Below are 13,346 nucleotides of genomic sequence, written 5' to 3'. Positions count from 1 at the left end.
TCGGTTCAGTAGTTTCGGAGCCTATTCAATACAAACAAACAAACAAATCTTTCCTCTTTATAATATTAGCATAGAAAACTATGAAATTACGTTTTTAATAGATTATCATAAAAATCTTGTAACTTATGTAATATATACTGTTTAAATATCAGTTTGTTCCGTGGGAATCATAGATTCGGAAACGTGTTTAATGTTCTCTAGAGCAAGCTGATTTTTTTATATTAAAATTGAACAATGAAAACGAATTAGAGTTGTAAATAATGAATTGAGTTTTTTTTCTATTCTTTTAGTGTTCTATCATGTCTTAATTAAAATTACTTTTACCGTTTAATTTCGGGTGTTTTATTGTTTATTACATAAGCAAACTTGTTAATGACATACGTGATTAGAGGGATTTTATTTGTAAGAAATAACAACTTTAAAATACACGAGTTAAGATATTTGAAAATCTTATCTCATTTATTCTAGGGTGATTGCGCACACTGGCTTCCCCGAGAATGCCTACGGACGTATGGTCTATGGCCGTATGGTGTTCCAAACATCGGAAATGTAAATCAAAAGAAAAATGCGAGATTAAACCTTTTTTTTTTCCTACCTAAACTTGCAAAGCCTTGAGAGGCTATATCAGCGTGGCCTTAACTAGCAGGTGAGCTCACGGGGCTCAAACCTGATGACGTTGCTAACATGAACCCTAGCAAGAGCCGCGCTTCGCAGAATCTACCACCGGATCGGAAACGCGACCCACTGAGAAGATCCGGCGAGAAACTCAGTGGGCTGTGTCTGAGGGTTAATTAACTCGTCGAGCCCTTCGTCGCAAGCGATAGGTTCGACGAGAACGATGACCGGTTAAACCATAAATGTAGTTTTAATTATGTCTACTACTCCCAAAAATCGAATAAAATACTCCATCAAGTATTGTTTGAGAGAAATGTTAATTTTGATGTATACGAGTAGGTATTTCATCGTTGTGGAAAAACACGCGATGATGTTTCAATTACAGCGTAATTTCCAACGAAAACCTCGTTCTCAGGGATTATGTTCTCAGGCCGATAGCCGCGATCGTTTCTTGTTAGTTCAACACGTGCGTTTAGTTGGAACATCACCATATTGCTTCCAAACAAAGTCGTCAATGCTACGAAAACTGACAGTTTTCAATTTGCGAATTGTTACAATTTTTTTTATGGTTTAGATGGTTGGACGAGCTCACAGCCCACCTGGTGTTAAATGGTCACTGGAGCCCATAGACATATACAGAATAAATGCCGCCACCCATCTTGAGATATGAGTTCTAAGGTCTCAGTATAGTTACAACGGCTGCCCCACCCTTTAAACCAAAACGCATTACTGCTTCAAGGCAGAAATAGGCAGGGTGGTAGTACCTACCCGTGCGGTAATTTAGTCAAACTAGCAGGCTTTGCCGTCAACATAGCTAAACAAACGAAGCACACTATGCTTGCGTGATGCTGCTGACTTAGGATAGCACCGATCCGTCTCTTTCTGTGTGTGTTCGTAAAATGTAATTAATCGGAGAATAGGCAAACTAACTCGAGTAACACAAAACTACCATTGCCAAACGTCATCATGATGGCGTGGTGTACTGCGTGTACTATACCACCACCGTCTTAAATATTTCGACCCCGTGTAATTACATATTTTGATTAGTAGGATAGGTTTGGGCAATAAAAATAAACAATTCGACTCCATGTTTTAATATGGATGGCGACATTTACGTTTTGATGCCTATTGGTTTATTTTTATCAAGCACTAGCTGACCCGGCATACTTCGTAGTGCCCCAATCGATAAATAAAAGAGACATCAAGGGGACACATCAAAGGAAAAACAAAATTGTTTGTTTTTATATAATTCCGAACTTTTTTATATTTTCTCACCTTTTAAACCTTCCCTGGACTTCCACGAATAATTCAAGACCAAAATTAGCCAAATCGGTCCAGCCGTTCTCGAGTTTTAGCGAGACAAACGAACATCAATTCATTTTTATATATAGAGATAACAAATTTCGCGCTCTTTAAATAAAATAGTCATTTGAATCAAAAGGGCTTGCAGCGTCAAACAGAAATAAAGGCAAATCACGTACACCTCAATTGTATATTTAGAAGTGTACAATAAACACAAAAGGTTCACGTTGGTGTCGCCTTTGGCTACAGAATAGGTCAATCGAAAGTGGGTTTTTTAAAGCACGTAACTGCGTACCTAATTTACGTTGATAAGAGCACTCCTAGGTCAGGATCTATCGGGTGTTTCAGCAATTACTGAAGCGATCGATAACGTGAATACATTGATTGAATGATTGACGAACGCCAGTATAGATTAACAAACACTTGGCATTATCGAACTGTAAAACATTAGCAGTTGTAATTATGCCAAATGCCAATTAGACGAGGTTTTGCGTAGGCGCGTAAGAATTAAAACTTTATCTTCCCAATGGCCTTGCTGTCATTTATGTCCCTTAATCTCGGGCTGCAAATTCAAGGGTGAGATTCTGAAGTACGTGATGGCGTTCACATTGTATCGTTTATGTACTCCCATAACTACAGTAGTAATAGACCGTGATGATCAGTTCACAGTGACGTGTTTGTTATTTTTTTTAATTTTTATTGCATAGATGGTTGGACGAGCTCACAGTCCACCTAGTGTTAAGTGGTTACTAGAGCCTATAGAAATCTACAACGTAAATGCCGCAGCCCACCTTGAGATAGGAGTTCTAAGGTCTCAGTATAGTTACAACGGCTGCCCCACTCTTCAAACCGAAACGATTCACGGCAGAAACAGGCGGGATGGTGGTACCTACCCGTGTGGACTCACAAGAGGTCCTACCACCAGTACATTTCAAATTTTCGCATGAAGAACGGCGCATTGTGCATATCAGGCCTTGCTCTTGTCCAGTTTACAGTACTTACATTTGGTGGTATTATACGAGGATGTCGGGTCTCACAGACGCGAGATTGGAAACCCTAATCGAATATTCCGTTGTTAACTCAATTAAACATAATTATTTAATAGACCTGGCTTTGGTGTTGCATCCCAAAAATAATGAAGCACTATGTTCTCGCGATTATTGTGTTATTCTGGGTCTAAAACTAAAAGTCGATTTTTGGATCCAAATAATGATGATCCAAATAATAATGGATTGATATATTACCATTTACCATGAAAATATCATATATGTATAATTAAATTTTTGTGCGATATTTGTAAACATTCAAAAATACGTTTATTTTTTTAAATACACTAGTATAATATTACATTTGAATATTGCAAAATAAAAGTAAAGTTTTTAATTGTAAATACGCAAGGAGAGCTTAACTCTGTTGTTTGCTTTGAGAATTAGTTCGCCTGCTAAAAGTAATCTTCGAACGATTATTTAATCATTGTGGCATCTCCACTTGGCCTAGATCGAACCCTCTGTCTGGGTATAAAACTAAAACGTAACACTTTAGATTTTATTGTTTGACCTCTTTCGGTTTCTTTTGATTTTAACCGGCAATAACATCGACATTCTCAGAAACGTCGCGTATTTTTATTACCTTTCGTTTGAATATAGTTTGTTCGATTTCATGGCTTCGAGATTAACAATAAACAAGTGCCTATCGAAAAACCATGGTAAATACCGTTAGAACTGTGATACGTCAATTCATGAAAATATTTAAAACAATAATAAAATACTAGAGGTCCCGCAGTAGTCGAAATTCGACTATAATTAATTGGAATTGTAAGTTTGTACACTATTATGATTGTATTGTATATTTCTATAATCACAAATTTTGCCAAGACTACACTATAAAAAATATTAACAAAGACAAACAATATTTAATCTCAATTTGACAACAGACGTCAAGAACAAAAGTTTGACAATAAATAGTATGCATGCGTGTGTGCGTCAAATACATGGTATGTAGTGTGTGTAATGTTTTCTTTATTGATTTAATGTATCTTTTATGCATTATTTAAAAAAAACTATTAGCATTGTGCACTTCTTCTCTATATTCTCTATAAGTGTAGAAAATTTCATACTCCTCCGTCCGCGCAATTTTCGTAAAAAGGGATACAAAGTTTTTGTTTCACGTTCATATAGATGGAGAGCCATGGAGATAATTTAGTTACAAATATTTAAATATTTGCTCCGATGAATCGTCCCGTGATCTCATTTTTATCATTACACAAACCGCTACAGGGGGAGAGTTGTTAATTCATGCTACCTAGAGCTACTGCTATCCACAGGTATTCGAGGTATCATTCTACCATGTACCCTTGGACTTGGTATGAACTTCCCTCCAATCTGTTTCATGATTACTTTATATGTCTCTCTTCAAACGAGTTTTGCGACGAGTACTTAGCAGCGACTTGGCTATGTTCCTGGCATAGGTGACATCAATCAGCCACGGTAACCACTTTCTATCACATGTGTCATATGCTTATCTGCCTACAAAACCAATTCAAAAAAAAACAGATGAGTTTAACGCTTTTTAACAAGTTTTCTCCTAACTGATTTCTAAATCGAACAGTGAAATAGGTGTAGGTAATATTGCATTAAAAAAAACACATTTTTCCAATAACTGGAAGTCTGTGTGTATAAAATGGCGGGCGCGTGATCAAGACGAGAGTGAAATTTAAAAAGTGTTTTAAAATTATGCTTCGAGTTATTATTACTTACCTTCACGCTCTGAATAATCTTGTTAAGCCATGTTCGATACAAGTGTTACTAAATATTACTTTGTTTTGTTATTTTGACTATAGTTTTGCTGTTTGTAGCTGTGACGCTATTTTAGTTTTTTTTTTTATTGCTTAGATCGGTGGACGAGCTCACAGCCCATCTGGTGTTAAGTGGTTACTGGAGCCCATAGACATCTACAATGTAAATGCGCCACCCACCTTGAGATATAAGTTCTAAGGGTCTCAGTATAGTTACAACGGCTGCCCCACCCTTCAAACCGAAACGCATTACTGCTTCACCGCAGAAATAGGCAGGGTGGTGGTACCTATCCGCGCGGACTCACAAGATGTCCTACCACCAGTAATTACGCAAATTATAATTTTGCGGGTTTTATTTTTATTACACGATGTTATTCCTTCACTGTGGAAATCAAGATCCACCTGCATTGCGATTGGGAAATGTTGATAGGGAGATATGTCAGCTTATAAGTGTCACAGTTTTGCCTATTTCTGCTGCGATGCAATCGTGCATTCTATCAATCCTAACACCTATGCAACCGATTTGATTTGAACCCCGTGGGCGGGGATCGAACGTAGGTTCAGGTGTCTATAAGCTCTGGTAATGTTTTAACAACTAGACAGTTCGAGAGCGCCATCACTGAAACTTCCAGATATAAACTAGTTCGCCTATTTCTGTCGTGAAGCAGTAATGCGTTTTTTGAAGGGTGGGGCAGCCGTTGTAACTATACTGAGGCCTTAGAACTTATATCTCAAGGTAGGTGGCGCATTTACGTTGTAGATGTCTATGGGCTCCAGTAACCACTTAACACCAGGCGGGCTGTGAACTCGTTCAGCGATCAAAGCAATAAAAAAAAAATATGACAATGACAACGTCAGTACTACGTACATCGCAATCCCTCACAATAAAACGAACGTCCATATTTTGATAATAAATGCACAGACGGTCGTTTGTCGATCACGTATATGGTGCATTCATAGTATAGAAACGCACATACTCATATAATATGTACGTCTGGTAAATACGTGCGTCACGAACGAATACGAAATCAGTCTGTGATACTTTACCCAATAGATATGATAACATTAATTAATTTAGAATGTTTATTTTGATGTGCACGCTAAGAAAGATGCTCAAGATAAAATACGATATTATTATAAGATTACACTATAGTATATGAATTATAATGAACGACAAATATTATGCAGTAGATAATAAACAACCTGTATTGTCTATCCTGTTCGAAGGATTCCTATCACCTTTTTCTGTTAAGCTGGCATAACCTATCGAGGCTACCAGCATAGGTAGGAAAAAGCAAGCTTTTTGAACAAAAACAATCTCTGATGTTCGATGCAAGAGGAAATATGGTTGCTGGGTTACACCTTGTTTATTGATAACTTCGTCATTGTTGTATGTTTTTAACACGCTTATATTAGCTTCAGACGTATGTATGTTAGTATGTAACGGAATCTTTGAACATGATTTTGACCCCCTTCAAAACGTCGGATTAACTCGAAATTTGGTATATGTACTTATTAAGGACCGATGACAATTCAATATTAGTTATAAATATTTTATGAACAGATATGAGTAGAAGGGTTATTTTAATAATATCCTGAAAAGCACCTCACGCTTTTTTTTACAATAAAATCATTTTATCTTACACTATTTTTAATTCAAATTTATTAAAATTTATTTTCAATTTTTTAATTGAATTTTCTATAAAACCGTATTTTGTTAGTTTTTTTAAACTATTATTTATTTTTTGATTAGACAACTGCCGTATTGAAATTACTAGAGGTCCCGCAGTAGTCGAAATTCGACTTATAATTAATTTGAATTGTATAATAAGTTTGTACACTATTATCATTGTATAATATTTTATACTTCTATAATCACAAATTTCGCAAAGGCTACACTATAAAAAATATTAATATAGACAAACAATATTTAATCTATTCTCAATTTGACCACACACGTCAAGAACAAAAGTTTGACAATAAATAGTATGCATGCGTGTGTGCGTCAAATACATGGTATGTAGTGTGTGTAATGTTTTCTTTATTGATTTAATATATATTTTATGTATTATTTTAAAAAAATATTAGCATTGTGCACTTCTTCTCTATATTCTCTATAAGTGTGGAAAATTTCATATTCATAAAAGGGATACAAAGTTTTTGCTTCACGTATTAATATATAGATGATATTAATTTTCAGGTACAGGCATGACATCGGAAGCTCTAGGCGTGTCGGTGGCGCCTTCGTTTTTCCACTCTTGCGTGTCGGACGGTAAAACGGCCACAATGGAGGATGTGCAGCGTTTCAAGGTCAGTTGCGACACGTCCGCGACAACACGCACGCGCGTATACACGCACACACGCACACGTAAATACAATGACCCTTCGTGAACCGTGCGATAGGTGAATTTTCGATTGACTAACCGTTCCCTGTATTTTCACCCGCGTTAGATTCTGATACCTACTCGATAACTTGACACGGAATATTGAAGCATAGTAAAAAATAATAATTAATATAATTTTTTTCGCCTCAATCGCAAAATTTATTTTAATCGTAATTATGTTCATACTATGATAATATTGATATATGTATTTTGATTAATTTTTATTTTGCTTGTTACAATAATTAAAACTACCGTCACACAAAAAAAAAACTTTTTTAAAATATTATTGTCTCGAAATCTCAAGTATTTTGTGTTCTATTACTATTATTATTAGTTACAGACTTTCGTCTAATTAATAAACACGACTCACAGAGTACAATAATTATTTATTCGAGTTGATTAATTGATAGAGTTGATGACAAAAGGCCGGAAGACTTTCTCGTCTCGAGGGAAATTATTTGTATCATTGGAGACTTCTCCGTTGTTTCGAAACACGATAATCTTATCGGCGGCTGTGTGATCGATGAACACATGGCATCGAATACGTTACAACACTGTCTCTCAGATAACAATACGTTTATAAATACGAAACGATTTTATGAGCTTTGTAAAAACACACGGTTACAGTACGCGAATAGTTTCACTAATCGATATACACAGACATATCGATTCGATTTACAGAATCGATGGGAACACGATGTTTTTTTGCGATCGTATGTACGTAGGTACATCCATTACGTTATGGCGAGAACAAATGTCATTAATCCGTCTTATCGCAATGTATAAGTCAATATAAGCGAGGTTTTTTTTTTATCGTAGTTTAGCTAAATGGAGTTCTAATAGTGTTTCCTTATCAGATAGTGGGATGTTAAATTTGAATTATCCTGAGTTTACGCAATCCGGCGTATGTATGTGTGAACTGCGTTGTACAGTGGCCCAATTTCTTTTATGCGACATACAGGGGAATTCATTGAGCGCGTTTTTACGTTACTAGATGAGTTTTGCTCGGTTTTTTTTTTTGATAACGCCATCTTGTTGTCTTTAAAGCGGTTAGTTGCCTTCAATTAAGAAAAATAGTATTATTATTCGCCAATAGATGTCGGGAAGAGTTGATTAATGAAAACACGAATAAAACAACATTTTCTGAAAATAAATCGTAGTTAGATGGATTTATCGCCCCTGAAATCTCCTGTATACAAAATTTTATGAAAATCGTTGGAGCCGTTTCCGAGATTCAGATTATATATATACAAGAATTGCTCGTTTAAAGGTATAAGATCGCTTTGATGTATGAACGAAGTTCGAAGTCGTGATGGCCTAAAGGATAAGACGTCTGGTGCATTTGTATCGAGCGATGCACCGGTGTTCGAATCACGCAGGCAAGTACCAATTTTCCTAATGAAATACGTACTTAACAAATGTTCACGATTGACGTCCACGGTGAAGAACATAAAACTGATAATTACTCTTTGCTTGTCTATGATGTACGATCTCAAAGTATCTTTTACAATGCGTTACTGTTTTTCATTACGTTGAAATATAAAAAGTTACAAAACTAATAAATTATAATTATAATTAACATAGAAAACTCTTAATTGCGACACCGCCTACTTTCGGATAGTAAAAGTTGAAATAATGTATAATAATTAATAAGATTAGCGGCTTTAGGGCTGATAGAAATGTTTTCAAAGACATTCTTATACAGTGTGTGATTTTTTGGACATAACAATAAAAATACTAAAATTTCATCGTTGAATTGATATACACAAAGCAACATCGTGTTCTCATCAATCACTGCACTTTTTTTATATTTAGCTAATAAATTAACTGTAAATAGCTTATAATTTGTTTTTAACGAAATGTATCTGTAATACATGCGGCGAAAGGCTGAAGTTTGCGTGAGTACAATACAATTACGGAACAGTTAAATCATCGATCGCTTTCCCTATTAGAAACGCTTCTTCTATTAGTCGGGCTTTAAATGTATGTTACATCTTTTTATTTCTTCGGTTGCATAGATAGGTAATGTTTGTTAATAAAAATGCAATGCTCTAGGATTTAGTTATTAGCTTCTGGTTTAGTAATTCACAGTAGATCTGAGCGCATTTATATTTTCCATTCATAATAATAATATGGATTATGTTTGAATAAAATCAATTTTGGATTATTTTTATCGGATTGTCTATAACGTCTAGATTGTGTAAAGGAAGTCTCGAGGTCGAAATGATAATTGAATTAACCGCTCATAAACGGACAAAGATATATACCCATTTAGTTAAGATTAAAAAAAATGTATTATCAAGTTCAAATCGAGAATACGTAATAGGCAGCTGGCGGACCGAGGTCACGCGAGGTCATAGCCCAGCTGATTTTTGTTTCGTTACATTGCGCGTTAAGAAAAAAACAAATTCGTATTTTGAAATTTTGAAACGATCAGACTAAATATTCTGTAAAGTTTATTATCGTTTCGGCTTTCGATTCGCTTACACTCTATGAAATAAATGTCTGAAACTTATATGTTTGTAATGTATGTCTTTATATGTCGTTCACGTGGCCAGCTACTTACTGACTGTTGCTATAATGACAATTAACATAGAGAGGGGCTGATTGTAAAGCGTAGATGCGTGCGTCGGCTAACCCTAACACGACAGCAGTGAAACATGAAATCCTAGTGTGTTCTTTGTGCGACAAGCGTACGTCTTAACGGGAAACATATTATATACAATAATTCTGCAAGGTGCTCTTATATATATATAAAAAATACTCGAAACAACAATTATCATATTAAAAATTATTAATAATCGTTAATTAACACAGATGTTAAATATAACCTACAGTAAAAGTTTATTCGCGCATCTAATCGGTTACTCGGTACATACACATTGATAAAAATGATTCCAATATGTAGGTAGGTATCCAACTGAATATTATTTGTCAACGCGTCGTCAAATGGACTAATTAAAAAAGTAAAATAGACCTTATTACAACCTAGCCTGTAGTGCCTAGAGTATGTTTTATTTTGTTATCTAGAAACGTATCCCTTATAATCCTATACAGGGTGTCCCAGAAAGAATCGATAATCCTGAAACACCTCATAGTAGAGAAGAGAGAGAGAGAGTACGTATTAAAAAAACAAGTAGATATTTTCCATACTGCTGTGCGTTTCTGGATTATAAAACAGCTACAAATAAATGATGCTTTTTGATATTATAATATTCTACATAGACTTAAGGAATACGCAGGAAATCGTATTAGTAGCTAGTGTAATTTTTTATAAAATTTTAATCATGAAATTTAGACCTTAGAACTTATATCTCAAGGTGTGTGGCGCATTTACATTGTAGGTGTCTATGGGTTCTAGTAACCACTTAACACCAGGTGGGCTGTGAGCTCGTCCACACATCTAGGCAATAAAATAAAAAATAAAAATTGGTATTTTTTCTTTATCTTTAATTTGGTACTACCTAAGAAATATTTTTTTATTTTTTTATTTTATGTCCTCAATAGCTCTATTATGAGGTGTTTCAGGATTATCCACTCTTTCTGGGACACCCTGTATATGTAAATTACCATTCCATATTCACGGTTTCTGTATTCGCTATTCAATATTTACGGAACACATTCCGTGCGAATCAAGACCTTTTATTGTACTACAATGTTGGCATAGTCTTATCTTTGAATAAAGTAAACCGAATAGCGCTAACGATCAATGCAGCTTTTAGGTACCCCGAGCACTGGTCATCGTTCTGGTCGAACCCGTCGCTTGCGACGAAGGGCTCGGCGAGTAAATTAAACCACATACACAGCCCACTGTGTTTCTCGCCTGATCTTCTCAGTGGGTCGCGTTTCCGATCCGGTGGTAGATTCTGCGAGTCACGGCTCTTGCTAGGGTTTGTGTTAGCAACGTCGTCAGGTTTCAGGCCCGTGAGCTCACCTACTACTCCGGTGACGCTGACATGGTCTCTAAAAAAAATAATCAATGTAAAACTATATGTCCGTTGCGGTGAGGTATCTGAAGTTTTGAAAGGGAACTTGTCTATATTACACAATCATCTGCATTGGAGGAGATTTCTCGTACGGAATTCGTATAATTTGTATATAAATATAATAAATATATAAGAAACATAGCCGCGTTTCACTAATTAGGAAATTATAATATTTGAAAGTTATAAATTTGCCTACCAAAATATTGTAATTTACTCTCACTCTAATAAGTTACTGAATTAATGATATTTTCGTAACAAATCGTGTGGCAATTTTTGTAGTGCATAAGATGCTTCAGGATGGTCGTCTCAAAGCGTCTTATTTGAATATAAGTAGTAAGAAAAGGTTAATAACTGATATTAAAGATATAGCTGGTTCAGTAGTAGTAGTTTTATTTTTCCAACTGGAAAGGCAAAGGTAGCATACTATACAGATAAATGATATTATGAAATGACATGAAGTTGATTAATATGAAATATGGCATAAAATGAAATGAAATGAAAATGAAATGAAATGATATGGGATGAAATATAATCTCAGTAAAATGGTGGTTATTTACGGAGACTTTTTCAGTAGACTTTTTGGAGGATCCCGCGAAGTTACGTTCAGCGGCTTTTAGCTGGTTTAGATCACGTATGCGCAATAAACTTTTTTTAAATAATTTCTGCGTTTGACATTTAATTTTGATCATTAAGTAACAATTTATAACAGTTATAAAATGTTACTTAATGATATAGTAACAGTTATACCATAGAAGCCCATTGAGTTTCTCGCCGGATCTTCTCAGTGGGTCGTGTTTCCGATTCGGTGTTTGATTCTGCGAAGCACTGCTCTTGCTAGGGCTAGTGTTAGCAACGTCCACAGGTTAGAGCCCTGTGATGTAACCTACTCGTTCGGTGAATCTAGCATGACACTTCGAGGTCACTAGAATAGGTCGGAAAAAAAAACTATAGAAACTTAGAATTAGTATCTCAAGGTGGGTGGTGGCGTTTATGCTGTCTATGGTCTCCGATAACCAATTTACATCACGCATCTAACTAATAAAAGAGTGACTATTACGAAATGCCCAAGTCCTTAAAATGCCCTCATAAACGCATCTTTGATATACCTACGCTTCGTGGAAACAATTACTCACATACCGTTTGTGGCTGATTCATTATAATACGTTGATAACTGACTTAATTGGATTAGGTGCACGGAAATACTTTTTGTGTTTGTTTTTTAACGCGTCTACGTGTAGGTTTTTTGTTTTTATGATTAATAATGATCGATTGTTTTTATGTAGTTTAGTGCTGGTCATTTTGTAAAATCAAAAGGTGAAAGGCTTATTAGGTTTATGAGACTTTTCGCTTAATACGCGTTTTTTTTTTATTAAATTGTAAAATGTTATCCTTTATTAATAAATAAGAAATCAAAAATAATTTAACATAAATCAATTCACACACTAGAACAAATCTTCTGATGCGCTTGAAAGAGGCACAGTCCCCATGATACTGGCTAGGTTACCTCGTTGGATAGCCAGAGTCACTCTCTCTCTCTGTGCAAACTACCAGCGAGCCTTAGCATCACGTGTAGCCTCATTCAAGATACGCGATATTTATCTTTGTAATTAAAGGTCTGTTTTGTTTGGTATTAGCATCAACAATTCGATTTTTAATTGAACTTCAATTAAGTTTACCCCATTCAAATATGTAGTTGAAGAAGTTTTTTTATTTATATTTTTTCCAAATTTTAAACTTTAAATGGCTCTTCTGTAAAGTTGCAAAAATGTTGCTTAAATCAAATAGCCTTTCACCTCTCGATATGGTGATTTTAGATCTTAAAAGTAATTAAAGTTTCAATTTGAAACGTATTATAACTTATTTAAAGTGTATGCGTTTTTTAAACACGCCTTTATTAGCTTGGTATATAATTATGTATGTGTGTATATTTTTTTATGTGTAACGAAATCTTTGAACCTCGTTTGTCATCTACCTACTTCCTTCAAAACGTTTGAGTAGCTTCAAAATTTGCATACACATCAAGCACCGATGACGGTACAATAATTTTATAACTTCGCCTTAATATCGGAACAGTACATATTAAAAGTAAAAAAAAAAAATGAAATTAATTGTTAGTTAACACTAAACATACCATAACGGGTCAAATGACCCATTTTGAACTTTTGTATTGAAAACGCACGTATCATCTTATTGCTTTTGCACATTTGACTTCAAGACTTTTACCAATTAATCTACAGTTATTGGAACGAAGTTGCTTATCGCGCG

The 13,346-nt window shown here is 35.1% G+C and overlaps 1 protein-coding gene across 3 annotated transcripts in view; it reads left to right on the top strand.

The window, feature by feature from the left end:
- Window positions 1–13,346, top strand: part of LOC101744525 (rho GTPase-activating protein 20) — a 39,501-nt gene that overhangs the window by 9,379 nt on the left and 16,776 nt on the right. For all 3 annotated transcript variants that reach the window (XR_009973523.1, XM_012694897.4, XM_062669423.1), the window contains exon 5: window positions 6,912–7,021. Coding sequence is in view for 2 of the 3 variants with exons in the window: in XM_012694897.4 (XP_012550351.1) it covers window positions 6,912–7,021 (110 nt within the window). In the remaining variant the exon portion in view is untranslated. The remainder of the gene's footprint in view (window positions 1–6,911; window positions 7,022–13,346) is intronic.

The sequence above is a fragment of the Bombyx mori genome, chromosome 7 (assembly GCF_030269925.1).
Source record: "Bombyx mori chromosome 7, ASM3026992v2".
Taxonomy (NCBI): domain Eukaryota; kingdom Metazoa; phylum Arthropoda; class Insecta; order Lepidoptera; family Bombycidae; genus Bombyx; species Bombyx mori.
Note: the sequence above shows the minus strand (reverse complement) of the source record. Positions and strands in the feature narration are given on the sequence as shown.